Source organism: Sycon ciliatum, chromosome 12, assembly GCF_964019385.1.
Source record: "Sycon ciliatum chromosome 12, ocSycCili1.1, whole genome shotgun sequence".
Classification (NCBI taxonomy): domain Eukaryota; kingdom Metazoa; phylum Porifera; class Calcarea; order Leucosolenida; family Sycettidae; genus Sycon; species Sycon ciliatum.
Window position 1 is genome coordinate 11,625,471 of NC_088654.1, and position 27,956 is coordinate 11,653,426.

Below are 27,956 nucleotides of genomic sequence, written 5' to 3' on the forward strand. Positions count from 1 at the left end.
CCGTAGATCTCCGCAGGGTGGTGGCGTTCCTACGCATGCTGAAAACTCAGTCTAACTGAGTCTTAAGCAAACAGTGTAGCGATCGGCTTTAACAGCCGGATTTCACAGCGTGTCAACCCAAGCAGAGCACGCAGAGCACGCCGATCATCACGCCAACACTAACCTGACAGCTGCACGTCTTGTTCAGCGGCATCACCGCCTCGTCGCAGCGCTTGGACGTGGCGTTCATGGGCGCCGACACGTTGTGCTGCGTCTCGTTGCGTGCGACCAGCTCAAACATGATCTTGAATGGCGAGTTTGGTGGCAAGCCGAGGAATGCTGAGGAACACAGAAACAAGACAAACGGCAATGGCGATGGACGTTTGGGTTAGTATACTGTAAGTCTATAAGAGAGATTGGAAGCTGTGTCGCAACTCTGTGAGTCTATAAATGTTCGGCCCATTCAAATTTCGGCCTCCCAGGGCTAAAACCCATTTTGGCCGCATCAAATGTTCGGCCTGTACTGCTGCCGCCTGTATGCACTGACACACTGGACCTTGCAAAACAAAACTTCGGCCGGAATAAATTTTCGGAAAAACCATGACCAGGCGAAAAATAGCCGAAAATAAATATGCGCCGAATATAATGTTGACTCGCAGTAGACTATAGAAAGAAGTTGCAAGTCACAGAACCAGCAAAACAGATCAACAATATGAAAAACTAATGCACATCTCATAAAACCTCTGCCTATTGTATGCCTGCGTATATATATATATACACATGTACACACACATACACACACACACAGACGGTGGCTTACTGAAGAAATCCGGCATGGTGCAGGCGTCGGCGGCGCGACCGCACAGCATGCCGATGACACGCGTCTGCGTCGACGAGTACTGCACGTTCTTGCACGAGTTAAAGAACGCCATGGCCTGCTCCCGATCCAACCAGTACTGCACGGCCTGCACGCTCGTATGATTCACCACCGCTCCGCTGACATCATCCATGACATCATCGACGTCGGTGCTGTTCAGCACGCAGGTGGAGTCCTCCTGCGCTAGCTCGGCGATAGTCTTGCCCGTGTCCGACGGGAACTCGCCGAACTTCTCGCCGGCGTTGTTCCTCGCGTACGCCATGAACTGCTGCTGGTTCGGGCTACACGTGCTGTAGCAGAAGAGCTGTCGGAAGTTGTAGGCGCACGACGGACAGCCGCTGAGCAGCGCCTCCGACAGACCCAGGCTCTTGTGCAGCGTCTTAACCTGAGCCAGGTCGCAGCAGGCGCGAGTCTCGTTACGCGGCTGCTCGTCGACCAGCATCGGGCAGGTCTCGGCCAGCAGGCGGTAGTGCTCTCCGCTCTCGTCCAGGCACGGCGCCTCGCCCGTGTACTTACAGTTGAGCTTGGCGTTGCCGCTGGCGTTGTCGCCGCACTGCCCGTACCAGATGCAGCGGTTCGCGCTCGCCTCGTCCGCTGCCGCCGCGTCAAGTGATTGCGCTCGTGCCGTGTCAGCTACGGCACCGCCGCACAGGAGTAGTAGTGCTAGGTATGTGTGTGCTGTGAGGCGCCCGAGGGTTGGTTGTCGCCGCTGTCGACATCCTTGTGACTACAGCACAACAACACACGGACAGAAAATAAATCCATTGAATACCAATATTATTGTTTGCATTTCAATGTGTTAGCGTGTGCAACATTGGCGTGTGCAACAGTACAGACGGTGAAGCACGTGAGCATGCACATACACATACACACACGTACACACACACACACGTACACACACACACGTACACACACGTACACACACACACATACACACACGTACACACACACACATACACACACACGTACACACACACACACGTACACACAGACACGTACACACACACGTACACACACACACGTACACACACACACGTACACACACACGTACACACACACGCACACACAGACACGTACACACACGTACACACAGACACGTACACACACGTACACACACATACGTACACACACACACGTACACACACACGTACACATACACACGCACACACACACACACACACACACACGTACACATACACACACGTACACACGCACACACACATACACACACACACGCACACACACACACACACACACACACACACACACACACACGCACACACAAGTCATGCTTAGCCACCGATCCAGTCGACATTGCACTACACTACGGAGGGCATGACAAGACTTTCTCACATTCGTCATGCCGTCTTGCGTCCAAATTCTCCAGCACTCAGCACTTCGCACAGACAGTTTAGACAGCAGTGTGTGAGCATATACAGTAGCTCAGTCTGTGTTCAATTAGTATGGACTCTAGTAATTGAGTACCAACTGTTAGCCGCCAGCACAACTCAATCTCAAGCCATGCTAGGCACCAGACAAACAGGAAACTTCCAAATGTGTAGCCTGTCTGCAGTAGCAAGACAGAGAACTGCACCGACTGCACGGCAGCACATCCACCTCAAAAACCTGGCCAGCGGTTATCAAGATCGAATCTTGTGTAGGGAAGATAGAAGTCACAAACCGTCATGGTTTAATGAGATGTGGACGCAAACTTCCCCACTGGAAATATTATCAACAAGCAGTATCTGAACGCACGTGTGCCGTGCTTTTGAGATACGGAATTGCTCAGGGCGCGCTCAAAGGCCATGGAAGTTTTTTTCGGTGGTATTCCATTCATTGGTTTCGCATTACAGGAGTACAGCTGCGAGAGATCCTACACTACAGCACACAGGGATGTCAACTGAGCCTATGGATGGGCAACAGATAAGGCGAAACGAGGACTATACGCCTGAATGTGTGACCATTGGTGATGGCGTGTGTCCAGAGTCTCTGACAGGTGAGCTGTCCAACCCTGGCAGGTGTATGACGCACGTGTCCTATCTCTCTCCAGTACTACATACATACATATATGCCAGCATACCATGTAAGACTTAGTACTCTCTCTACTACATACATACATACATACATACATACATACATACATACATACATACATACATACATGTCAGCATACCATGTATGTACAAGCACAGTGCTGGCAACTGAAATCCGACCGCTGAGCGGTGCGCTCACATGGCAAAGACCCAACTCGGGATAGTAAAACTACGAAATAGAGGCCGCTAGAATGTGAACTCATCGCTCAGGGGTCGGATTTCAGTTGCTAGCACGGTACATGCCAGCATGCCCTGTGTGTACATACAGTCGTGGCAACTGAAATTCAACCCCTGATTTTCGTGCTCGTGTGCAGCACCGATTCTATTCCAGCCGTCTCTATTTCGTAGTGTTACAAGTGCGTGCAGGGTTTTAGCAATGCGAGTGCACCGAGCTGGGGTCAGATTTTAGTTGCCACCGTCGTAGCTACAGTACTGTCGGGCGCTGAAGAACGAACAGGCTAGAATTTCACCAAACACAGCATACCAATGTATACACGGTGACTCAACTGTGCAAAGACTTTAGTACATGAAAATATGAACGGTCTAGGCTACGAGGCTGATCCACCAGTTCTTCGGCGATCGACAGTCCTGTAGTTGATGTATGCCTATCAGTGTGCATTCAACTACAGTTGCACTCTGTGTTGTCAAATCCGACCAAAAGTACATATTAGGCGCCCTCAACTTGAAGCGTGCTTGACATGCTGGAAGTGGTGCGAATGCGGCTGGACGTACGCATGTACAAGAAGAGTACTATAGTCGGAACCTGTCCAGTGCTTCCGTTTTACACGTCGGGTCGGATTTCAGTGAGCGCAACGGTACTTGGCAGCGTGGAGCCTGAAATATTAATTCCCTTAGCAGCAGTGACTATTGACATGACTCACACTGATCCCTTGACATTACTACATGACTCACGCTGGTTCGTTGACACTACTACATGACATGAGCACATGGCATTCATCCTGAGGTCATATCCCATGGAGTCAAGACCTCTCCCTCCTCTTTGCACGCATGTACAAACAATGCCAGCAGCCTACTTCTGGCGTCGAAAGTACTCCGTCCTGCTGGATATGTACCATTGTGTCGAGTTCTTCTCCTCATTTTAGTTCATCATGCAGTGAGTGTTCAATAGTAAAAAAATAAAAAAATAAAACTCTGATCCCGTTCGGAGGGGATAAAATTGAAGACAGGAAACGTACGGGCAATCCACTGGAAATTCAGATTCTTACAAATGTAGACAACACGGTTTTCATGTCATTATGTTTTCAAACGGACCATTGAACGAAATGCCCCGTGTGCTACCTAACCTCCAGCATATCGCCCCTGGGCTCTGGGCTTGGAATTTGATATAAGCTAGCAGCAATACATGAAACCCATAACTATATAGAACAGCCTGAGCAGTTCAAGATGCACGGAAAGCATGACCGTACAGGCAGCTCCAATCAAAGGCCATAATCTACAAACCCATCACATTCATGCAGCACTACAGTCTTCAAGACAATGTCTATGCACCCACCGAGTCTCTGTCAATTAGTGCATGTATGATTACAATGTCTATGCATCCACTCTCTGTCACCCAGTACATGTAGGATAAGGCCAATCAGCCTACAGTGTGTGTGTGTGTGTGTGTGTGTGTGTGTGTGTGTGTGTGTGTGTGTGTGTGTGTGTGTGTGTGTGTGTGTGTGTGTGTGTGTGTGTGTGTGTGTGTGTTTATAGCCTACGTCACTGAGAGACCTGAACTACATACCCTCTGGACTTCACAATACACACGCACACGCACACGCACACGCACGCACACACACACACACACACACACACACACACACACACACACACACACACACACACACACACACCTACCTAACCCATCAGCTGACAGCCACAATCAACTTGTTCAACCTGGTCTACAGTTAACAGTGTGATACCGGTCATGCATTCAATCACCATGATGGTTTCTACCCTCAAGCAATGTGCTGGCATCGGATTGAAAAACTAGAAATGCTGAAAGACTACACGCAAAACAGTACTCTACACATGGAAGTCTATCAAACGATGCTCTGATTAGATCCAACGCCACTCTTCTGGCCATGTGTATCGTTTACAGCGCAACACGGGCACGCGTGCACACACACAGATGCACACACACACACACACACACACGCACACGCACACACACACACACACACACACACGCACTGCTCTATCACATCCCCATGGTGCCATTAATTCTGCAGTACTCAACCAGGCTCATCCAATGCTTACTTTAATACACCATCTGGTGATTAATTACTAGTTCAAGCTGCCATGGGTTTTGACCACAGTTGCACACTGCACTATAGTACTACGAGAAAGGCGTCTGGAATTGAAAGATAAGTTACTTCAGTTTCATGCAGATACGGTCTCCCTGAGCTGTAACTCCCTGGTGCACATGAATCATATCCTCCCATACCTGTCCACAAAACTGGACCTACTCGAAGCCTACGGTATCTTGTTGAACAAGTCTCTTATACGGGCAATCACACAACATGATACCACTGGCCTGACACAACAACTAAACAAAAACAAAAAACAAAATTTTGAAAGGATTGGGAGAACTTCAAATTCAAAGGATCAATTGGGGAAGTGAACTGCCTGAAAAGAAAAACACCATGTGTCGTGAGCTGCCTTTGGAGTGAAAAACAAAATTACTATTTTTTTAGAGAACAGCTAATCTCGAAGCGTATCTAGGAGTTACAAACACCGTTGCACACACTCTTGTTACATTACATGTGACGATGGAGCAGACCGGTGGAGTGAGTGGCGACCCTTCACAATGAGATCTCCAGCTGTAGACTACAGCGAAACTGCTCAATAGTACCCTGGGTATAACAACCATAATATGGGATTTTTTAAACTTCAGCCAGTATAACTACTACAGTATTCACTACATCTTGGGGGTTAGACATGGGGAAGTTGCCACACTGGGGTTGTGAGCTCAGCCCGTCTCTCGGCACCGTAAGTACAGCTCGCTCGACTCTGTCTCTACTGATTTGAAGAGGACCCACATCATGATCTGGTGAGCCGCACGTCGTGGGGATTTTGCAGTCAGATGCGCGACCGCGGGGCTCGAACCCACGACCTCTGGGTTCGCAGGCAAGCACAGTACACAATGTACTACTGGGGAGCCCCCTATGGCATAGAGAGTACTATAAACAGCCTCATTTTCGCGACGTATTAATGTTCGCCAATTTCGCGAGAAGAGCATAGCGCAAATATTAATCATCGTGAAATCAAACTTAAACGGTGAGTGTATTTGTGTGGCCAGAGTGATCCACAAACATATGCCATCCGGTTAACTCGCTGATTCTGAGACATCGCGAAAAAATGAATAGAGACGCAAATACTGGACAGTTTACAGTAGCATTAGATCAAGGACCCTGAGTTGTGTTTTAGCTGTTACTATACCGGCATACTTGTTGTCATTTTGACCTTAGCCTTAGAAACACAGTACAGTCAACTTTGCGTGTAACGACACTCGGCGGGGCATCAGAAAAGTGTTCTTATTCGCGAAGTGTCCTTATACCCGAAGTCTCATTACGTATTTCAGTTAGATGGGACTTTGCTCTGGGCATGGAAATGCTGTCGTCATTCGCGAGTTGTCGTTATATCCGCAGTCGTTATTAGCCAAGTTGACTGTACCTCGGCTGTACGGTATGGATTTCGCGGACCTTAGAGGCGTGTGATACTGAGGTTTTACAATAGTTCATGGCCATGGATATCTGCTCAGCACTCGGTGAGTCGCACAGTTGCTTTACTACTGCGCAGCAGAGCCATGCAGTGCCGCTGTATGAACATTTCACTGCTGTGCTGCATATTGACACACCACTTCAGCAAAACAAAAATGTTGATAATAATTTCACGGACTCGTGCACGGAGCTAGGGGGTGCGTGCATGCTAGGAGGAAATCATGATGTGTGGCCAGGAGTCACGGGTTAGGTACCCAACATTAATATGTCATTATGCTCAGCTCCAAGGCCAAACAACTCGCCTCAGGAAACTCAGAGCACGCTGTGATCTACGAGTACTGTTCGCAAGCTATTCTGCTTCGTTATAGGCAATAGGAATATATTTTTTCAGGAAGGGTGAAGATTGCACTCATGCGTAGAGTCTATGGCGATGCTATGTGTAGCATGCAGCAACAGCTGCGAACTGTGGCGTGATTGTGGACTGCATCGGTGCTGGCCAACACGAGGCAACAACGATGAGCTAGCGCAAGGCAGCGCACACAACGAAACAATTGCCGCCTCAAAGCATCGCTTACCTGATACGGAGCGCGTCGGCTTGTCATCCCGATCGCTAGAGCAGTGGACAAATCCAAACGATTCCAGCGCCTCGGCTCGAGTCAGTGCTGACTGCTGCGGGACTGACTTCAGTCTGGGTTGCTGCAATTTCTTCCCAAACTAGTAGATCTACACACAGAGCTTAGCAAACGAGTGAAAACGAGTCACCGGACAGTGACGATAGAATGAACAGAGGCTGTGAGAGCCGCTACGCTAAACTACCTAAAAAACCGTGAAGTAAAAAGTTTAGAATGAACCAAACTTTACTTTGGAAGCCAGAATGAATGAAAGCCGGAACAGTGCGCGTGTATGTGTATGTGTAGTGTACTGGGTCTGTATGACTTTGCGAAATAATTCATCTGTATGACTGTGTTGCCCAGTGACAGGTTGTCCTGTGTGGCAGAGGCAACAACAACACTACACTGCAGTGCAGAGTCGAGTAGATCTCTCGTGATGTAAACCAACCAGCGTGTGTAACTAGCCATCCAATCCATCAGTCATCACTCCATTACGGCATCAGATCAGACAGAGTAAGCTAGTAAGGTCAGCAGAGTGGCGCGTGATGTCAAGTGCAAGCCGAAGAGGACGTGGGTTTGGCAGGTGGCGTGATTCTCGCATGAGACCTCTCGACTCTACAAAATTTGTGTAGCTAGCTCTATGTAGTCTGCTCATGATGACGCTTTGCGGGGTGATGCACTCCTAACACGTTATCTCACTCTGAGTCAGTCTACAAGGCAGGCGCGGGGTAATAATTATAATGCTTTTGTTGTGCGGCTCCAGTAGCACTGCAGATGTGGTACGACGAGCGCGATCACGAGTGCCAGTAGTGGGCAGTAGTCCATGCACAAGTCTGTGTGTGCGTGGTCAGTGAACTCGGATTCTCGAGTGGAAGTAAAAGTGGATTTGGTCAAATGTCAAGAGATTCGATGGGCCGACTATAGCGGAACGACACGACTTGTACTCGTTTTTTTTTTGAATTCTTTATTCTCACGATGTCGATGGCACCATCGCCAATAAGAGAGTCATTCGTACATGTATTGTTGTTGATTGAGGTTCTCTTCAAACAATTCATCATCGCAATGCTGTACGATTTGCGACTTCAATACTGTTCTCGATAGTCGCACCATCTCGCATGTCAATCCTTGTTGGCGGTTCCCGTCGCGCAGTCTCAGAGGGCGTGGCAGACTATCATTACAAAATACAAATCAAGGTCAGTTTTTCAAAAACTGACCGTCTTGGGAGGTGGTACCTGTACCTTGTGACTTGAACCATTCTAAATGACTGTATGACTGGCTGCTACCTTTACCGTGCGATTTCCTGCGATTTGAAAATGGTACCACCGACTACAATGTAGCGATGCTTGTATCCGCATTCCTGGAAAACCCACCCACCGAGTCACCCCCAACGACCCGAGGGGGAGTGCACCGATGGGCTGATTCTCAGCGTCCATAAAAGGTGTTACCGCGGTACCGGTATTATACCGGTACCGCGGTAACACCTGACCATTCTACTCTTCTACATGTACATGTACATACCATACATGTGCATGTACATGTACATGTATGGTATTGCTGCTTGGGAATGTAGTATACTGTATATTGAGCGAAACTTCTCCAAGCTGGTTGTGTTTCTCAAGACTGTAGTGTAAGCCGGTTGTAACGCGGATGCGCAAACACTTTACTTTTGTTTTAATGGAGCCATACTGAGTCAAAATAACACGGATTAGAACTTGAAATACATGTAGAAGAGAACCCATAGGAACGAGTTATGAAGCAACTGTCCTGAGTGTCCACGATTGTATACATGCACATGTACAGATGATAAAAGCGGTCAGAAAGTGCGACAACAGGGAACAAGAACTGAAAGGCTACTGAGAGAGACATTCAGCGACGTGACACCTAAAAATGTAAAATGTACAATGCACATTTAGCTCTAAGACATCTCCAGGGCGCAAACCAGCAGCCTTCCCAGCTTGGAACTGGAAGGTTCACGGGTGGGTAGGACTGAAGAGGGGAAGGTGAGCCAGAGGGGAGCGAAAATGTGCACAACATATCCGAGTTAACTTACTTCGGCCAGTCTGCTACGATACATGCACTTCTTTTGCGTCTTGGGGGGTTAGGCAGGGGGAAGTAGCCATGTAGGGGAGTGAGCTGAGCCCGCCTTTCGGCACTGGGAGTTACAGCTCGCTAGACTCGACTATACTCAGTGAAGAGAACCCACACCTAAGTCCTTGACTCTGGTGAGGTGCGTCGTGGGGATTTTGCAGTCAGATGTGCGACTGCGAACATTAGAACTAAGTTACTTGAGCCAATGTTATTATTATCAGCATTCGACCAGGCCACATCGTAACATGAGTGTCCTCAATCTCTGGTAATAATGCCATCAAAAGTTGGATAAAAAGGGAACAAACCGTTCAATACACACGTGTGCCTTCTTCTTAGTTCTAGGCTGGTTGTGCGAGGGTGGGTAGGGATCACAGCCACATGAGAAAAACTTGAAAGCACTTGTACTGCGCATGCCAATCATGGCCCAAGTACGAATAGCGACTTCCAGCGAACCATGCACAAGCGCAGACAGTGCCAGTGCGCTTGGCCTTTCAGATCCACTTGAGCGTACTCGCCCTTGGCACATCACCACTGATCACAGCGAAGCGGCCGTGTACCAGACTACCAGAGAAGGCAAAGGTGGGCACAGGAGCAAAGCCGGTTTCGAGTACATAATTGTACCGGTAGATACCCCGGCGACCCTTCATCGTGTTACAAGTCAGTGGCAAACGATGATTTAATTGAAAGAGCAATTCTACAGTCTAGAGTGCATGGGAATTACCAGATTGCTAGTGTTCTCAAGAGTCAACACGGGGTCACCACAGGGATGGAGCAATGCCACAGTTACTTACCAGGCAGAAGAGAGCAGTGAGAGGCGGTAAATTTGTGTTATACATTTACATGTACATGTAACCCTGCGTTTCATGCACACTGCGAGGCTAGATCGAATGTAGGCAACTCATAATCTGTTCATTATCATTCTGGCAACGAACCAGTGCAGCACCCATTTCCCTTGATGCACGGGCCGCGATGCTGCGCAGGTCACTGGTGGGCCTCCCAAGTCATTCCAGAGCCCCGGGTGACCCCACTAGGCCTTTGCGGATTATGCCGGCAGAAAAATTGGCAGAATTCGGTACTTTTTCTGGTGTCATGCATGTTTGGTATGTGTATAAAGAAATGGAACAGAATTCGAGAAATTGCCCGCCATAAGGTTTGTATGGTTCTGCCAATTTCACTGCTTTTCGAGCAGAATCTGCCACCTTTTCGAGCATTATCCGCCAATGCCTAGGTCACCCTACACAGCAATTCTGCAGCAGTCCAGAGGATGCAACCAGACTCATCCAATGGATACAGTCAGTGTAACAAATCAATACTGAATCATCATCCTGGTGACTTTGATAGCAATAAAAAATAGCAATTGTGCACTCATAACCATACATGTAAAACAATTAAAATGAAACAATTCCACTTTAGGTACAGTACTTCGAAGTACTAGTTTATGCCACCCTGGATTTACACCACCGTTGTATACCGCTCTACATAATAATAATAATTATCATAATAAACATGGTTAGACTCGGGTGGAGACCCAAGTAGGCATTGGCGGATAATGCTCGAAAAGGTGGCAGGTTCTGCTCGAAAAGCAGTGAAATTGGCAGAACCATACAAGCCTTATGGCGGGCAATTCCTCGAATTCTGCTCCATTTCTTTATCCACATACCACACAGGCATGAAACTTACCACAAAAAGTACCGAATTCTGCCAATTTTTCTGCCGGAATTATCCGCAAAGGCCTAGAACCAAGGATTAATTTATAAGAAGAAAAGAGGACCGAAGAGCTACAAGTTACGCTAGAATATCCACTAACATCACCAGTTACTTTACAATCAGCTCATGCGATAACATTGCACGACATTGACCAACGGTTCTGACGTTCCAAACCTAACTGGCAATGTTAGTTGTAGAACGTCAGTACATGTACCGTCGGTCAATGTCGTGCTACGTTATTGCATGAGCTGATTTTAAAGTAACTGGTGGTGTTAGTGGATATTACAGCGTAACTTGTAGCTCTTCGGTCCTCTTTTCTTATTAAACATGACGAATGTTCCACACTTTGCTTTACACATACCCATAACTCGGACATAATTGTATCTTCAGTTCTTACAAGAGTACTCTTGCCTTGCCGTGTTTTTAGGACTGTCTTATCATGCATGTAATTCCTTTGGCCTGCAGTTGCCCGCGCGTGTTCACCTCATTGGCCTCGCTCGTTCCTCATTTTCTTTTGTTCATTTGGCTTACCGGTATGCGAAGACTAGCCAAGCTTGCTTGGTGATGTCAACGCGGACAAGCGTATAATAATAATAATATACCCTTGAACTCGGATGGAGAGCCAAGGAATATTTATAAAAAGTAAAAAGGACGAAATAGAGGTTGCGACTTCGGCGATGATTTTGTTTAGGAATGGGTTTGCTCCCACACTGGAGCTCGCGTTATTCCGCCGACGACTTGACACTTGACTGACTCACGACTGCCATCCAGAGAACACGAGAAGTCCATCGAACCTTCGACTCGGCAAACCTGCAAGAAAGCACCACTCCCTGCTCAATACACAGTGTTTCGGGGAATTCACCCCTCATCAGTTGAGCTTGAGTAGGCTGAGGAAGATTGTGACTGGACAACACTATATAAGTGGTGCTCTTCAGGCACAATCTTCCTCAGCCTACTCAAGCTCAACTGATGAGGGGTGAATTCCCCGAAACACTGTGTATTGAGCAGGGAGTGGTGCTTTCTTGCAGGTTTGCCGAGTCGAAGGTTCGATGGACTTCTCGTGTGCTCTGGCTGGCAGTCGTGAGTCAGTCAAGTGTCAAGTAAAGTCGGCGGAATAGCGCGAGCTCCGGTGTGGGGAGCAAACCCTTTCTTACAAGTCATCGCCGAAGTCCCAACCACTACTTCGTACTATTATATTCTACCTATAATAATAATAAGCGATGTGGGGAAGAGAGGAATGACCAGTCCAGAGCACCTCAACTCTCAAGTGTAAAGTCAGCGCCAGTGGTGCCGTGTGGACTGCCACTAGATCTACTAGGCCCTTGATCTTGCCTGAACCGGGCACGATTGCAAGAAGGTCCCGGCAAAATGGCATCGACATAAAAGACTAAAAGGAGAGAGAACATGGCTGCTGGTACCGTTACTGTCCTTATAAGGCATCCACCAGAGTGCTAGCACAGGATCATGTGACTGGAGGCATCGTGAAGCAATTCTGCCGCAGACATCCACAAGCTGTCTTCGGATATGGAGCCACCGACAAGGACGTGTCCCGGGCCTTGGGCCTGGCTGTTGCTAGGTGTTGGCGGATAATGCCGGCATTATATCGAGCATTATACACCACCCGGAGCATTACGAGCATTATAAAGCATTACGAGGCCAAAAATGGCATTATACCATGTTCTAGATGACCATGATGACTGCATAGTAGATCTACACACATCCTCATGATGAGTCATGTACATGTACAGATTCGTATCGGCTATACTATAGCGTTGGTCTTTGATTGGCAACATTTTATTACTATCGCGATGTATTCTAGTACTACAACAACAAGCGATAGACCCCCGCACACATCATCATGATCATGCATGGTACCAAACAGATCGTGGCACGCAGTGCCAGGCCCAGTATACTGCATGCAGTATAGTGCTAGCTAGCTGTGGTCCAGCACAGTGTGGAAACTCTCGCAGAAACTTCCGGTCCCGGAAGTCTATCTTCGGCCATGCCAGCAACTACCGGTACTGCGGTAGCTTACTTTTTGAAGATCCAGGTACCAACGCCGAACCAACGAAACAAATGTGAGCCAGCATCAGAGCATGGAACGGTGGAGGTGCGCACACGCACGCATTCCAGACCTTACCCGGTTACCAGGTCCACAATGTTACAAAAAACATTTTTCATCGAAGCAAGAGTCCATGTCTTTGTCGAAGAGTAACGCTGGACTTTCACCGGACATTGACCATTGTGTAAGACCAGCTAACTAGCAGCCAACGCTGATGGCTGACTCGCCGCGATGCGGTTCTTGGGATTGGGAGGAAGCTGGGCTTTCTCCAGATGAGCTTTTGGCGGAGTCCTCTGATGATACCTGATAGTGACGTCGTCGAGTTGGAAACTGCTGATCCTGCCGCGAGCGGTCTTTTCAGAAAACAGCTATTACCTAGTCTGAAAATGTTTCCAAAAGGACGCGAGTACTAGTAGCTCATGGACAGAGCACTGAAGTGGCCATCAGTGCCGAAACACGGGTGCGGAGCCGCTCAAAAGCGACTGTGGCAAGTTAGGGTGCCTGGCATGCCATACAACATTGTCAGGGAAGAAGAGTATAATCATCTCCCATATTGCTACCGCGAGACACAAACAAGGACAGTCCCGTTTGGAGAGGGAAACTCAGAGGCAGAAGCTGGTCAAGGAGTCCTTCTTGGCGTATCAGAACGACTTGGGAAGGCATAGCCGGCACTGGTTTTACTGAGGCCGTTCGAGTCTCTGTGGCGGATCCAGATTGTGCGTTCTATGTTGCATAGCATGGGTACAATATTATAGCGTTTTTCTTAGCCCGATACCGCAAGGTTCAGGAGTTTATATTCCATCCGGCGGAGCATTATCAGCATTATTTGGAGCATTATATGGCCTTTTGTGGAGCATTACTGAGAGCATTATATCCCATATTACCGAGCATTATCCGCCAACACCTAGCTGTTGCCCTCACTTACCTACACTGGCTACATGACTATTGATTGTACTAGTCTTGTACTGGTACATAACTGTATTGTACGATCACCTTGAGCCTTGACCTACATGTAAGAGTCATGTACATGTACCTTGACTAACGTCACTGGGTCTAAGTAATAATTTTTTTTAAATTAATAATTATTACTAAGTCAAGCACATGTATTGTAGGTCAAGAAACTAAAAAGTCCCTTGCCGCTGTCATGGTTCGTGGCTATGACTCTGAGAGTATGGCTAGTGCAGTAGTGGATGCATCGCAACTCCCTGCGCTTCCTGTTGAACACTAGCCTTGACTAGACAGAGGTGTCGCCGGGACCGTAGACTTGCATGACACGAAGCTCATCAAGCTAGTACGACAAGGACAAAAATTAACGAGTGACAACTCCCGTAGCATGCAGGAGCAGAACCTGTGTGTGTGTGTGTGTGTGTGTGTGTGTGTGTGTGTGTGTGTGTGTGTGTGTGTGTGTGTGTGTGTGTGTGTGTGTGTGTGTGTGTGTGTGTGTGTGTGTGAGAGAGAGTGTGTGACAAGTCGAATGTCTTCACTGAACTAGTCGTGTCACTTGTCAGTGCAAGAGTTAAATTTTGACGCGCTTGCCTTCGATCGAGCGAATACATGTAAAACATGCAAAACGCAGCTGCCCAGAACCATGCATGCAGCGCATGACACCGAAATCGCGTGACATCAACCTGACTTGGGCCATGGGGCGGTAGATCTTAGGACTGCAGGCGCGTTCAAATCCGAGATCCAAGTGTGACATCGCATCTCTCCCCGTGATCCTGGCTTGCAGACTTGCACAAAACTGCTGCAAAAGTCGCATCCGAACTGACTCGGAAAGGATAGTTGCAAGTCAGTTGGTTGATTTGAGTTCGGATCAGTCGTCGTCTCCTGCAGCTGCAAACTTACATTTTGCTAGAGTTTGTTGTTCCAACTCGCGATCGAGAAGGTTTGCAGGGGAGATGAAGGCGACGCTGCTAGTCTTGTGCGGCCTGTTGGCCTGCAGCTGGGCGAAAACAGTGCCTGTTCGAACGGTGACATACGATGGAGATCGCGTGTTCAGATGGTGAGGAAAAACTCAAAGTCCGATTGAATACCATTGCTAGTGCTGAATGTTACAAAAGAGACGTCCCATGTACTGTAATGGGTTTCGGGGCATAACTAGCTCTATTCATGTTGTCGGTGTGCGGTTATTCTTCGCCCGGCCTTTCAGCAAGCTAGCGTGCATGCTCTCCTTCTGTCGGTTCTGACGGTATTTGAGGGTGCAAAATAACACCCACGGCTACTTGCTGTTGTCTTGAGACTGTGAGTGTGACGTTGCCAAACCAGGTTATCGACAAAGGGCCATATCTGTGCAGTTGCACCGCTTCATATCATGCGCGTACTTTTAATCGTTTTATTACGTGAAAGGTGGCGTGTAAAACTGTGAGAAGTGACGTGTAAAACTGTGAGAAGTGACGTGTAAAACTGTGAGAAGTGACGTGTATAGTGTGTAGTCTAGTTGTATGATACTTGTACATCAGGGTCGTTGCATTTTAAAAGCTGACGCATTGTCAATTGTGGACCAAGGCTAATACTAGTAATACATGTAGTTTGTTGCAACTCGAGTCGTGAGCGTCATGTTTGTGTTTCCTTATGCACCACCACCAGGCAACAAGCGACACCTGAGCACTCTCAAAGCACCCGGGTTGCACCATTTGCAGTGGAAAAATCAAAATGATTGATGTAGCAGCTGTTGATGATACTATGGTGTTCCATGCAGTACACCCTACTCTAACCGGACACCCTTGGTGCAGCGGAATCTGTCCTGATATGACAGGATTCCGCTCGATCCAGGGATGGACGTTCAATCCACAGCACTTTGGCGCATGAAAATGTGTCCGGTCAATACAGAATCCCGCTCGGTGCGGAGTCCGGCAACACGCAGGTTTTACTGTGTAGAGTGGTGTTCACACCTTGGTCATGTGACTAAATGTGTGTTGAAGGTGATCATGTCATGTGGACAGTTGAACCAACATGGCTGACATCATGTGACCCATAGATGCAGGGGTTGAGTGGAGTTGGAACCAACATGGCTGTCCTGTATGGTCGTGTGATAGATGTGAAATCACCCTATACTCTATAGAAAAGAAAAAAAGGACCAAGGAAGTACAAGTTACGCTATAATGTCCACTAACACCACCAGTTACTTACTAGAACAGTCAGCCCATGCGATGACATTTCACACCACTGACCGACGGTACTGACGTTCTACAACTAACTGGCTATCAGCTCTAGCACATCTAGGATGCGCACTCCAATAGCCTTCCAACTATACTTGAACGGTTCTTATCTCTATACTGCTTTTGTCCACTGCACAGCAACTCCAAGGAGATGAGCAAGACGGAGCTGGCCAAGATCTTCACGCACGACGCTGCAGACATGTGGGCCGAGCGCGCTGATGGTACGTTTGACGTGCGCACGCTCTCCCAACAGGAGCGAGGCGCCGATCTCGAGGCCATCCTTCACAGCACCGCCGCCTGCAACATGGTCATTGCCAACGTGGAGGACTACATCGCCAGCTTCGAGGCCTCCGCTCGCGTCGCCGCCGAGAAAGTGAACTCCCCGGCCGCATGGCACGACGACTACGTGAGCATGTGCTAGCATATTATGCAGGTGCATTCCCTGTGTAGTGTGTGATGATCGTGCATGGAGTGCATAGCTGGTAGAGACTCCTACCGTGTTGCACACCGGAAATAGAACGGAGAAATTCCAACGTGCTGGCTCTGTAAAGTATGGGATAGTGCAAACTGCCTGCAGGCAATACGCTCATACACCTGTGTGTGGTGCTGTGCAAATCTCAATAATTATTAAAATCGCATGGTCATTACCTGGTTGCACAGCCCCGGAAAATGAATGCACCTCTGTCTTGTTCGGACTTTGAGAGAACAAAAAACACTCTTATTATTATGGCTGTTCTTGTGTAACTTGCTTCTTTCTTTGCAGCACACGTATGCTGAGATCTACGCTTGGTACCAGGAGCTGGCTCTGGAGCATCCCGATGTGCTTCACTTCGAGTCCACCATCGGCGAGTCCGGCGAGGGTCGCCTGCAGCCGGCCGTACACATCGCTGGCGGCTCGCGCACCAACAGCTCGCGCCACCGCATCTACTTCCAGTGTCAGATCCACGCCCGTGAGTGCTAGTGCTTGTGCTGTGTTTTGCCAGGTGCTGTTGTGGTCCTGTGTGCTGTATACCGGTATGTGCGTGTTCTTGGGGCAGCCATTCCAGATAATTCATTGAGCGTCCACGTAGTCGATGTCCGAATTATCAATGTCGTTTAAAAGCATGAAAATATGCTATGACAGTAAAAAACCTGTGACTAACGACCACCCCTTCGGGCCAGAGAAAGCGGTCTTTAGTGGCAGGTGGTCCTTAGTTAGAGAATTGCACCGCACATCCATATGTGAATGTAAGACCGTCCGTGCCTGGCGCAGTGGTCTGTAGTACGTGTACCAGGCTGGTCGCTAGTCACGGTGGTCTTTAGCTACAGGTGTTACTGCATACGCTCACTAGCCAGCGTCATTCACACTGCTATTGCTCACGCTGCGCTAGTCACGTTTTTGAAGCTGTTGTTAACTTAAAAAGAACATCTGAGTGTAAATGCCTGTGTTTGTTGTACTCCACCCAGGTGAGTGGATCAGCGGTGCGACATGCATGTACATCGTGGACTATCTTGTCAACTCTTATCACACCGACACCAGGGTAAGAGATAAACTCTCTCTGTCTCTGTCTCTGTCTCTCTGTGTCTGTTTCTCTCTCTCTCTCTCTCTCTCTCTCTCTCTCTCACACACACACACACACACACACACACTCTCTGTCTCTGTCTCTGTCTGTCTGTCTGTCTGTGTCTGTTTCTCTCTCTCTCTCTCTCTCTCTCTCTCTCTCTCTCTCTCTCTCTCTCTTCCTTTTCATAAGGCTTAGGGAGTTGAGTTAGCCCTCCCACACTGATAGATGCATGTGCTAAGGGGAACTGGAACCAACATGGCTGACATTACTTGACCCACAGATGCATGAGTTGAGTGGAGTTTTAACCAACAAGGCTGCCCTGTGTGGTCATGTGATGGGATGCACAACTGCTCTGTAGTCAATGGAATGAATAAAACAACTGCTCTGTAGTCAATGGAATGAATTTTATTTTTGCATCCCGCTAGCATCTCCCGAGGGCAGACTCACACGGCCCGCTTCGGGTAGTGAGCAAGTCCAGCACAGTCCATGTACACGTCTGTGCGTGTACTCGTGTGTGTGTGTGGGATTCACTGGCCAGAAAAAGCCACTTCAAAGCTGTGTGGTGTAGACCGGGCTGAATAGTGGCGGTCAATTCTTCAGCCTTGCAAGCTGTTGAATGGTGCAATCCCAGCACAAGTTGCTATGGCTTCTGCTGTAGCGTCGCTATCGGGCGTCAAATGGTCCAAATGGTGTGCGTGTGTGTGCACGCGTGTGTGCGTGTGTGTGCACGCTTGTGTGCGTGAATGTGTGTGCACATGTGTTTAGGTCCGAGAGTTACTGGACACTATTGAGTTCGTCGTCGTACCATTCACCAACCCTGATGGATATACCGTAAGTACCATAATGGGTTGATCGGTAGACACCGAACAAAAATCACAGTTCGCGCGAAAAAGGCTGACAAAATGCTAAACATTGTAGAAATAGTGAGTGCCTATGGAGTATCTTCCGGTACCAAAACTGCAAGTCATTGTAGGTACAGTTCATCCAGCCTCCGTGTATGTACTTAGAGGTCCTGCAGCTCGTACTAGGAAATTACAGCTTATGTTGTGTTTGGCAGTTCATACAGACTCTTTGAATGTATTTTTTATATAAAGGTCTCACTACTCGTCCTAGGCAATATAGCTTATGGTGTGTTTCTTTTATCATAATTTATAAAATATTTATTTTATGTAAATAATCGACGCGGAGACAACAATTTTATAATAGCTATAAAGAGAACAAATTCTGCTGTCATCGCCACACTACAACAAAGTCATGAAGGTTTACCAAAATCGATTTTCTTGTCACAATCATCAGTGGAAAGCCGTGACTGAAGAATAACCATGCCAAATCAATCATTTATATACATTCAATAATGTGTTACGAGAACAAAACAAAGTGCTAAAAATAGAATGAGGTATTCTATGAGGTATTCTCTTGGTATTCTAAATAACCTACATCCTTCCATACGCTTTACTTGTGAGCACGAACAAGCGAACAAACTTCCCTTTCTAGACGTCCTTGTGGAAAAGTCTAGTCAGGGTACAGTAACATCTGTGTACAGAAAGCCTACATTCACCGGCCAGTACATAATGTTTGACTCGTATTGTTCGTACCAATACAAGGTGAATTTAGTGCGTAACTTGGTGGATCGAGCAAACCGTATTTGCTCCTCTTCCAAACTGGCGGAGGAACTGGACTTCCTAAAGTCAGTTTTTCTAAAGAACGGGTATCCCGACGATCTCTTGAAGGAGCTCATGAGCGAAAGGCTGCATAGAAAGGAAATTCGTTTTGGCCCGGACAAATGTCCCACGTATCTTTCTCTCCCTTGGAAAGGTAACCTCTCATTATCCATGAGTCGCGTGGTCCGCAAAATGGTACAACAAACGTACTACGCGGTACATTTGGTACCCGTTTTCACAACTGTACGTGCGTTCACGGTGAGGAAGGATGTCCTACCAACCCAACTCGCATCTAAATTGGTATACCAATTTGAGTGCCGACAATGCGGTAGTCGGTACGTTGGTAGGACTCTTCAACATCTGAACGCACGTATCAAGCAGCACGTCCCACTGCACATGCTGACTGGCTCGGCACGGGCACTGCGACCCAAACGCGGCAGGCCACCTAAGAACCCTCGATCAGAGCCATCGTTAGCACAATTGCCGTCGACGGCAATAGTGCCTCCATTACCCGTATCGAGAGCCGTGGAGATGGATAATGTGCACATTGTCACTAACGTTATAACACAATGCACCATAACAACACAAGAAAGTACACCACAACAACATCCGGCTCAAGACCAAAGTGGACGCTGCGGCGAGGTGATCATGGTGATGCCCCCATCGCCATCGTTGCCGTTGCCTCCCCCAGAACCGCCACCTGCATCTGCCATCGGCAGTGCTGGGGCTGAGTCTGTGGTGTCGCTGGCACGGGCAAATATGGATGAGGTAAGCACTGAACATGAACTAGAAGAAAGAAGGCTGAAGGAAACGGAATTCAACAGAGAAAACAACACGATCAACATTCAAAGACCTAGACGATCAACGGCTAATTATTCAATGAATTATTACAGTACTGGATGTCAAGCACCGGCGAAGACACTGGGAACAGAAGATTTGGCAACAACAGGAACAACAACAATGACAACAACAACAATGGTAACAAATTACCATCAAGATCAAAGGAGGAGTCAACGAACAGAGGTTCAGCAACGTGAAGCGAGCCTGGGACCGATCGGTGGTGATGAGGAGAATGACACGGAGGACGACACTGAGGACGAGTTGGAAGATGAGACGGGGGACGAGGTTGCGGTTGGTGGAGACGAGGAATCGGATGGTGATTGTGATCGTAAGAAGTCTGCCGTTTTTCTTCATCTGTTGTCTCACCCTAAGTGTCTGCAGGTGTATGATGATTTTAGTTTTTCTGTTCTTTGTCGTGCACGGTACGCTAGTCAGTTGAAAGTACTTGAGGCTGTTTGTATTCGTTTGCATAAGCCTGATCTTTGTAAGCAGAAGAAACATGTAGTTGCGTTAAGATTGTTTTCGTAGGTGCACAGCATGATTGTTTGTCTCACTACACAGTTCTAGCGTTGCAATTAAATCCTCACCCCTGTTGCACTTAGCTCTCACTTTACTTCTATTGTCTCACCTTCCCTCATTCTATTTTTAGCACTTTGTTTTGTTCTCGTAACACATTATTGAATGTATATAAATGATTGATTTGGCATGGTTATTCTTCAGTCACGGCTTTCCACTGATGATTGTGACAAGAAAATCGATTCTGGTAAACCTTCATGACTTTGTTGTAGTGTGGCGATGACAGCAGAATTTGTTCTCTTTATAGCTATTATATTTATTTTATATTAAAAATATTGTGATTTTCACGCAAAATCCTCCCCCCCCCCCCCCCTCTCGGCCCGTCCCTACCACCACCACACCACCAAACCACCACCACCACCACACCACCACCGCAAATCTCCATTATGCATTCTGTGTGCTATTTCACTCGATCCTTTATCCATGCTCAGTACACATGGAACGGCGACCGCCTCTGGCGCAAGAACCGACGTATTAATGCGGGCAGCACATGCCGAGGCGTCGACCAGAACCGCAACTACAACAGCCACTGGAACGAGGTTAGCCGCGATGATGGTTGCATGCTGTGCACGTACCTTAAGACCACGAATTGAAGCTAACAATCTCTGGATTTTGTTGGTTGCCACGGTGAGGTGAAATGAAATTTTAACGAATTCTAGCTGTCAAAACTCGGTGTTTTCGCACTGAACATGCACATAGTTTTGCAGAAAATGACTTCGCTAAGAAAAGTCTGAAGAAAAACTGGATTTTTTCTTGGATCAAGCAGCCTTGTATTTGTGCAATGCACAGTGATATTGTAGATTTTTATTCATTTATTTTTTATTAAATTTTATTCACAATCACGTGGCACTAGCCAATGAAATGGTGATGCGGGCGATAGCCAGCCATGGCGGTAATAGAGCTAGAGGGGAGAAAGAAAAAGAATGAAAGGGGAACTGAAATGTAAGATGGGTATTGTACTCAAAAGTTCAATGCGGAAAGGTCTGTGGCTGAATTTTGTGTGTGTGTGCGCGTGTGTGTGCATGGTGTGTGTGTTTGTGCACGCACGTGCATACGTTCATGTCTGTGCATGTGCGTACACGCCGGTCTGTTTTCAATTCCGCATGATGACCGGGCATGCAATGGTGCAGGGCGGCAGCTCCAGCAATCCTTGCAGTGAGACTTACCACGGACCAGGACCTGCCTCGGAACCCGAGACGCAGAACACACAGAACTACTTCCGGTTAGTGGAATCAATGCGCTGTGCTATGCGTTACGTTTCCAGAGCGACGAGGAGAATCTAAAATGGATTGCAACCCAAACAGGACCAAAGCGACGGATGCGTGCATAGGGGCAGGATTCATGTGCTGAATTGGTCGGTTGTGCGAGGCAAACAGGGTGCTCTAGAATCTAGTAGTAGTAGTAGTAGTAGAATTTATTATTTTGATAGGGAAGGCCTTACAGGGAACCCTAAGTGCTCTTTACAGAGCGGAACAAAAACGGATAGATGCTCAACCTGATGACACGAGACAGGCAGAGAATTCCACCTATCAGCGCCAAGGAAAAAAATAGAGAACATGCCATATCTAGTGGTAGCAGCGGGCAAAGAAAGTGAAGAGAATGATTGCCCTCTAGTGCGCCTCTCGGTGCAAGTAGCAGCCGACTGGAGGTTGAACATTGAGGAAAGAAGAGGACTTGTAAGCTTATGAATACAGCAGAAAACATCTATGATCACCATTGCATGAAATGATGTGCGCATTTAGCTGTGTACAGTTCTCAGGCCCGCCGGAAGGCGGGCGAAAATGGTCTGGTTTGAGGGGGCGAGGGGGGGGGGGATCTCCCCTGGGCATTTTCGGTCAGAAATAGCAGAATTTGGCCCTTTCCCAAGTTTTCAGAGCCCGGCCCTATGGGAGCATGTACAAATGTATGCATGATCGATAATGTACATGTCAGAATTTTTTCTCCCCGGTTTTAGACGAATCCCAGGGGGTGACCTGAGCCAGAGTTGGTCCGGTGACAACCGGGCCAACAACCGGACCGGTTCCAGCGGCCCTGTTTTTGCATGTGACGTACTGGTTGATAGCGCTACAGCCCCTACCAAAGCAAGCTACATAAAAAAAACACGAAAAAAAGGCAAAAAATCCTTCGAGCCGGATTCGAACCTAAACCTAAAGATGACTGTACATCCCAACGATGCACACACTACAGTCTTCCGCTCTACCAACTGAGCTATCGAAGGAGACATGCATTCCAAGAAAGCCACATAGCCACAATCGTATCTGTGGGGCCCTTTTCTTCCATTTTCTCTCCATTCAGCTACTTGTATATTGATTTTAGTCAGTTTGTTGCATGTGAGCGATTACAAGTGCCATGGCAGCATGTCACTCATGTTCATGCTCTTCTTCTTCTGTCTGTCTGTGTACGAAATGTAGCGAGAACTTCCCGATTGTTGGAGCCATTGACTGGCATTCCTACTCGCAGCTGATCCTCCGCCCATGGGGTGAGTTCTAGTGTGTGTGTGTATGTGTGTGTGTGTGTGTGTGTGTGTGTGTGTGTGTGTGCGCACGTGCACGTGTGTGTATGTGTGTGTGTGTGTGTGTGTGTGCGCGCGCGCGCGTGCGTGTACATGTCGTGTGTGTGTTTGCTTCCTTCCAGCACCCCTGAAATTAGAATGCGTGTGTTTGTATAGCTTACTGTTGACAAGAGTTTGATCAGGAGTACTGCCGTTTGTGCTCTCTCTCTCTTTCCAGGCTACACGAGCCAGGACAGTCCCGACGAGTCGCGCCTGAGCAGCCTGGGCTCCACCATGCGCAGTCTCATCCTGAGCGTGCACGGCATGTCCTACACGTCGCAGAAGTCCATCGGCCTCTACCCGACCAGCGGAACCGCCAGCGACTGGTAAGCACCGGCGACAAACTCTGCATGATACTTAGCTATACCTGGTCAGTACAAAGTGCAGAACTGGGCCTCCTCCTGTCCTCTTTCATTCAACCAACATGGCTGATAAACGTTTTTTTCAGAATTCCCAAACTCCATTGCAGCGTATTTCTTGCACTTGAAAATACCGCCATTCCGGCAACAGGCTCTCAGCTGCACCAAAATAGATAACTTTGTCAGACGAATAATGCAGGCAGATGAATGTTCTAGAACTAACACATCGTGGTGACACAATTGGCAAGGCCAGCAAACTAAACAATTATCACTTGTAAGGTGACCTAAACAGAACGAAAGAAGAGAAAACTCACACATACACACAGACACAATTTGGCAAGAAGGCAAGAAAACTAACACTAACACTAAAGTTTACAATCATCACCTGTAAGTTGACCTAAACAGAAGAAAGCCTTGAAGATAAGACTATCACAGCACGTACAAGAACACTTTCAAGTGTGGGATCGGGAATGCTAAAGGCCATCTACATGCACAGGGGCGTGCTCGGCCCCCCAACTAGGGGGGGTGCACGGGAGCCGAGGGGAGCCCCCCCCCCCGGCAATTTTCTGCAATTTGTTTGCAACCTTTCTTGAATTTTAGAGCATATTTGCATACATTACAATTGCAATTGCCCAGATTGAAAATATTTGGGGGGTGCACGTGCCCCCGTGCCCATCGCCGAGCACGCGCCTGATGTATGTATATGGCAACGGTGTATGTGCAAAGTACAGTTCAGTATGTGTATGTGCTATACATACCGGTTAACCATGGACTGCTTCTGGCTAGATTAAAACTCTTGTGTAATCAATGGTGCTAGTGAAGCTTGTATCAGATCCACTCTGATTTAGCCACCCACACTGGTAGCGAGTATTACCTTCACTGGGGGCAGGGGTAACTGCAGTTGGATCCCGGGGCGGATACCCTGATGCCGTCAATCCTTTTTCTGCACCTTGTCCTCACCCACTTACTGAGGTGTGGTGAGCCCATAAGTGGGATCATTTTCAAGTCCACCCTGAGTTTTGGGGATTTCAGGGGGTGTCGGCCGCTGGGCAGTTCAATAGCCAATTGAGTCATCTTTCCGAGATTCCTTTTGAGTCTCTCTCCCCTCTCCCGGGGAGACCCACGTGACCAGTTTTTGGCAGCGAACAACAAGTACAAGTAAGTGTGTGTGTGTGTGTGTGTGTGTGTGTGCGTGCATGCGTCTGTGTATGTACAAATGCGTGTGTGCATCTCTGTGTGTGTGTGTGTGTGTGTGTGTGTGTGTGTGCGTCTGTGTGTGTGCGTCTGTGTGTTTGCATCTGTGTGTGTGCCTGTGTGCATGTCTAGGTTCTATGACTACGAGGCCAACGAGGGAAACCCGTTCCGCGCCGCCGGCTACACTGTGGAGCTGCGCGACACCGGTCGCTACGGATTCCTCCTGCCACCGACCGAGGTAAGCTACGCGTGTATGCAACATGCAGGCCCGCCGGAATCGGTCCGGTTAGGGCGTGTTCAGACTACCGTGAATCCCGTCAAACCGTGAATGGCGATAAACCGTGAAGGACATTCACACTACCGATAAACTAACGACACGTTACCTGGTCACCGGTACGTACGTTTTGCAGCTCTCACAGCGGCACTGAGCAGGGATTTTCCCTTTTTCCCTGCCTGAGCACTCTTTTTACTGCCGGAAAAGTTTTACTGCCGCAGCAGCCGCGGCAGTAAAACGTTTCCGCCGGTAGCGTGCCAGTAACGTCACGTGATCAAATCACCTTGGAAACTTTCCCTTTCGGTCACTTTTTATCGGTAGTCTGAACGCGCCCTTAGTCAGGTCATCGCCGTACCAACCTTGTGGCTACCAACACATATTGCTAAAAAGGGCATAGTGTCCCCGCCATATCACACACAACTTGAAGCATGACAGACTATGTGGTACGACCGGACCAACTACTGTAAAACCAGAAATTTTCGGTGGTGTTTTATTTTCAGCAACTTTTGTGCCGGAAATTTTTACCTAAAAGTAAAACGGACCAAAAATGTCGGTACTAGTACTAGTACACTTACCTGGAAAACGGGTTTACCGAAAATTTCCCTGAACCGAACCGCCGATTTTGGAGAATACTGAAAATATTACGCCACCGAAAATGTCTGCTTTTACAGTGATAGCTGCTCCCGGCGATCAGTCGAGTCATCTTTCCGATATTCCTATCGAGTCTCTCTCTCTCTCTCTCCCATCTTCCAGGGAGACCCATGTAACCAGGTTTGGCAGTGAGCAAGGACAAGTACAGTCAGGGTCATTTCTATGGTGCGAACTGCGAAGCCCGCAAGGCTGAGCCTGACTAGCGGCAGGATTCGAAGTCCGAAAGCAAGACAAGTAGCGCGACAACAAAGTGTGTTACCACTATTCACCCAGGTATCAGAGAGGTTCCGGAGTACGAATTTCTCGTGTCAAAATCCGTAAAGGAGCTACGGATTTTTTATACGTCGTTTTCGAGCTGTGAAATGTTTTCGGAGTACGGAACTTATGTGTTTGCAGTCATTGCCTAGGTTACGATCGCAAACACGTCATATTCCCGTGCTATGCCTTTTTATTTTGAAAATGTGGACCGAAATCAAAACTTCCCGCGGAAAATCGATGTTTCTCGTATCGAATTTGTACTCGAAAAATCTTTCTGCACTCGATGACGCAAAATCTCCACACGAAACATGGTTCGTATGAAAAATCGTATGAAGCACGCCTCGAAAATATCCGTAGCGCCCACACGGATCTTACCACGGAACATCTCTATTCCCGGTGAAGGGTGTATCAATAATTCATGCAACAGTGAATCACATAAAAAGACGAAAAAAATTGAAAAAAAATCCTTCGAGCCGGATTCGAACCAGCGACCTAAAGATGACTGTACATCCCAACGATGCACACACTACAGTCTTCCGCTCTACCAACTGAGCTATCGAAGGAGACACATGATGCATCCCTTTGCCTTGGACAGTCATCATTTGAACCAGGGGCGTCGGAAGGTACTTCAGGATGCTACATCCATTATTGCAGGTGAAAATCAAAGGAACATTCCTATTATGGTCAAAAAAAAAGAAAAAAGGAGAAGGACAAAATGTTACAAGATATGACTAACTGTGGCAGTGTCCACCGACGTAACCAGATCATATACAGTTAGCGAGTGTGACAAAATGGGACAAAACAAACAATTTGTCGCGCTCGCTGACTGTATACGATCTGGTTACGTTGGTAGACAGTTAGTCATAACTCGTAACATTTTGTTGTTCTCCTTTTTTACCATAATTAAATCGGCTCACCATCAGAGTTCAACTTTCCTCAGTATTGACCTGCGAAATCAATGCTTGTGTTTTAGTATTCACCGAGGTCACGGCTTTTTCTATTGTCACGTGATCACCTGTACAGATCATCCCTACTGGGCAGGAAATGATCCCAGCCGTACTGGAGTTTGCAGAGTCTCTCACCCGCGACCCGCTCACCAACTGAGCAGGCTCACGCGCACGGGCCGATGGTCGCGAGAGCGGCGGACATCACGGAGACAGCTTTTACATGCGTGCAGCTCGTTCAGCTGCCGATCTGTTCTGTGTGACGTGATGATGTCATTATGACGTCACCAGTGAATGGCCGTTGGATATACTTTGTTTAGTTCTATTAGAGGCATCGCTAACTGGCCTCCAAGTGGCCTTGTGATATTCTACCTACATGATTGTATTTCTCTGAGCTGGTCTTTCACTGCCAAGCCCAATGTCGTTTCGTTACATTTTGTGTAATGTTCCGTTCCCTCAGTCTATGAATATTTGTGTATTCTTATTTGGAATTTTTCAATTTACGCACAAAGATTGACTATTTTGGATTTCCTGCTGCATGCTAGTTAGCAGTGGGCCTAATTTTTGATAATTTTCTCTCTCTCTCTCGTATCTGTAAAGAAGAGTGCGGGCTGGTCACCGGCTCCATTGCTAAGACTCTTGAACTGCACACAAGCGCGTGCATCATATGCATTTCCCTGCCCTCATGTGAGCCCCCCATCTCCTGAAGAAGGGAGAGAGACTCAAAAAGAACCTTGGAAAGATTAGATGGCTCAGTTGGCTATTGAACCGCCCAACGGCCGACACCCCCTGCAATGGGCCCCAAAC

The 27,956-nt window shown here is 47.8% G+C and overlaps 2 protein-coding genes and 1 non-coding gene across 4 annotated transcripts in view; 1 reads left to right on the plus strand and 2 right to left on the minus strand.

Moving 5' to 3' along the window:
* LOC135828185 (NPC intracellular cholesterol transporter 1-like) overlaps positions 1 to 7,530 on the minus strand; it is a 29,628-nt gene extending 22,098 nt beyond the window's left edge. The window contains exons 1-3 of one of the 2 annotated variants that reach the window (XM_065340630.1): positions 7,247 to 7,530; positions 800 to 1,583; positions 164 to 318 (exon numbers count right to left, since the gene is read on the minus strand). In XM_065340630.1, coding sequence (XP_065196702.1) covers positions 164 to 318; positions 800 to 1,583; positions 7,247 to 7,273 — 966 coding nt within the window. In that variant the 5' untranslated portion in view covers positions 7,274 to 7,530. Of the gene's footprint in view, positions 1 to 163; positions 319 to 799; positions 1,584 to 2,209; positions 2,535 to 7,246 lie in introns of those variants that run through there. The other variant, XM_065340631.1, reaches the window with a different exon arrangement.
* A 7,328-nt stretch (positions 7,531 to 14,858) lies between these two features.
* On the plus strand, positions 14,859 to 27,785 carry LOC135828150 (carboxypeptidase B-like). The gene is made up of 11 exons (XM_065340591.1): positions 14,859 to 15,141; positions 16,436 to 16,703; positions 17,061 to 17,247; positions 17,744 to 17,817; positions 18,607 to 18,672; positions 21,350 to 21,457; positions 22,049 to 22,140; positions 23,330 to 23,397; positions 23,648 to 23,795; positions 25,155 to 25,260; positions 27,229 to 27,785. Exons 1-11 carry the CDS (start codon positions 15,038 to 15,040, stop codon positions 27,307 to 27,309), a joined length of 1,302 nt encoding a protein of 433 aa, XP_065196663.1. The 5' UTR covers positions 14,859 to 15,037; the 3' UTR covers positions 27,310 to 27,785.
* Positions 26,670 to 26,768, minus strand: Trnay-gua (transfer RNA tyrosine (anticodon GUA)). Its single transcript has 2 exons — positions 26,732 to 26,768; positions 26,670 to 26,705 (listed from the first exon to the last, which is right to left on the minus strand). It is a non-coding gene; the product is annotated as a tRNA-Tyr (tRNA).
* Positions 27,786 to 27,956: the final 171 nt, after the last annotated feature.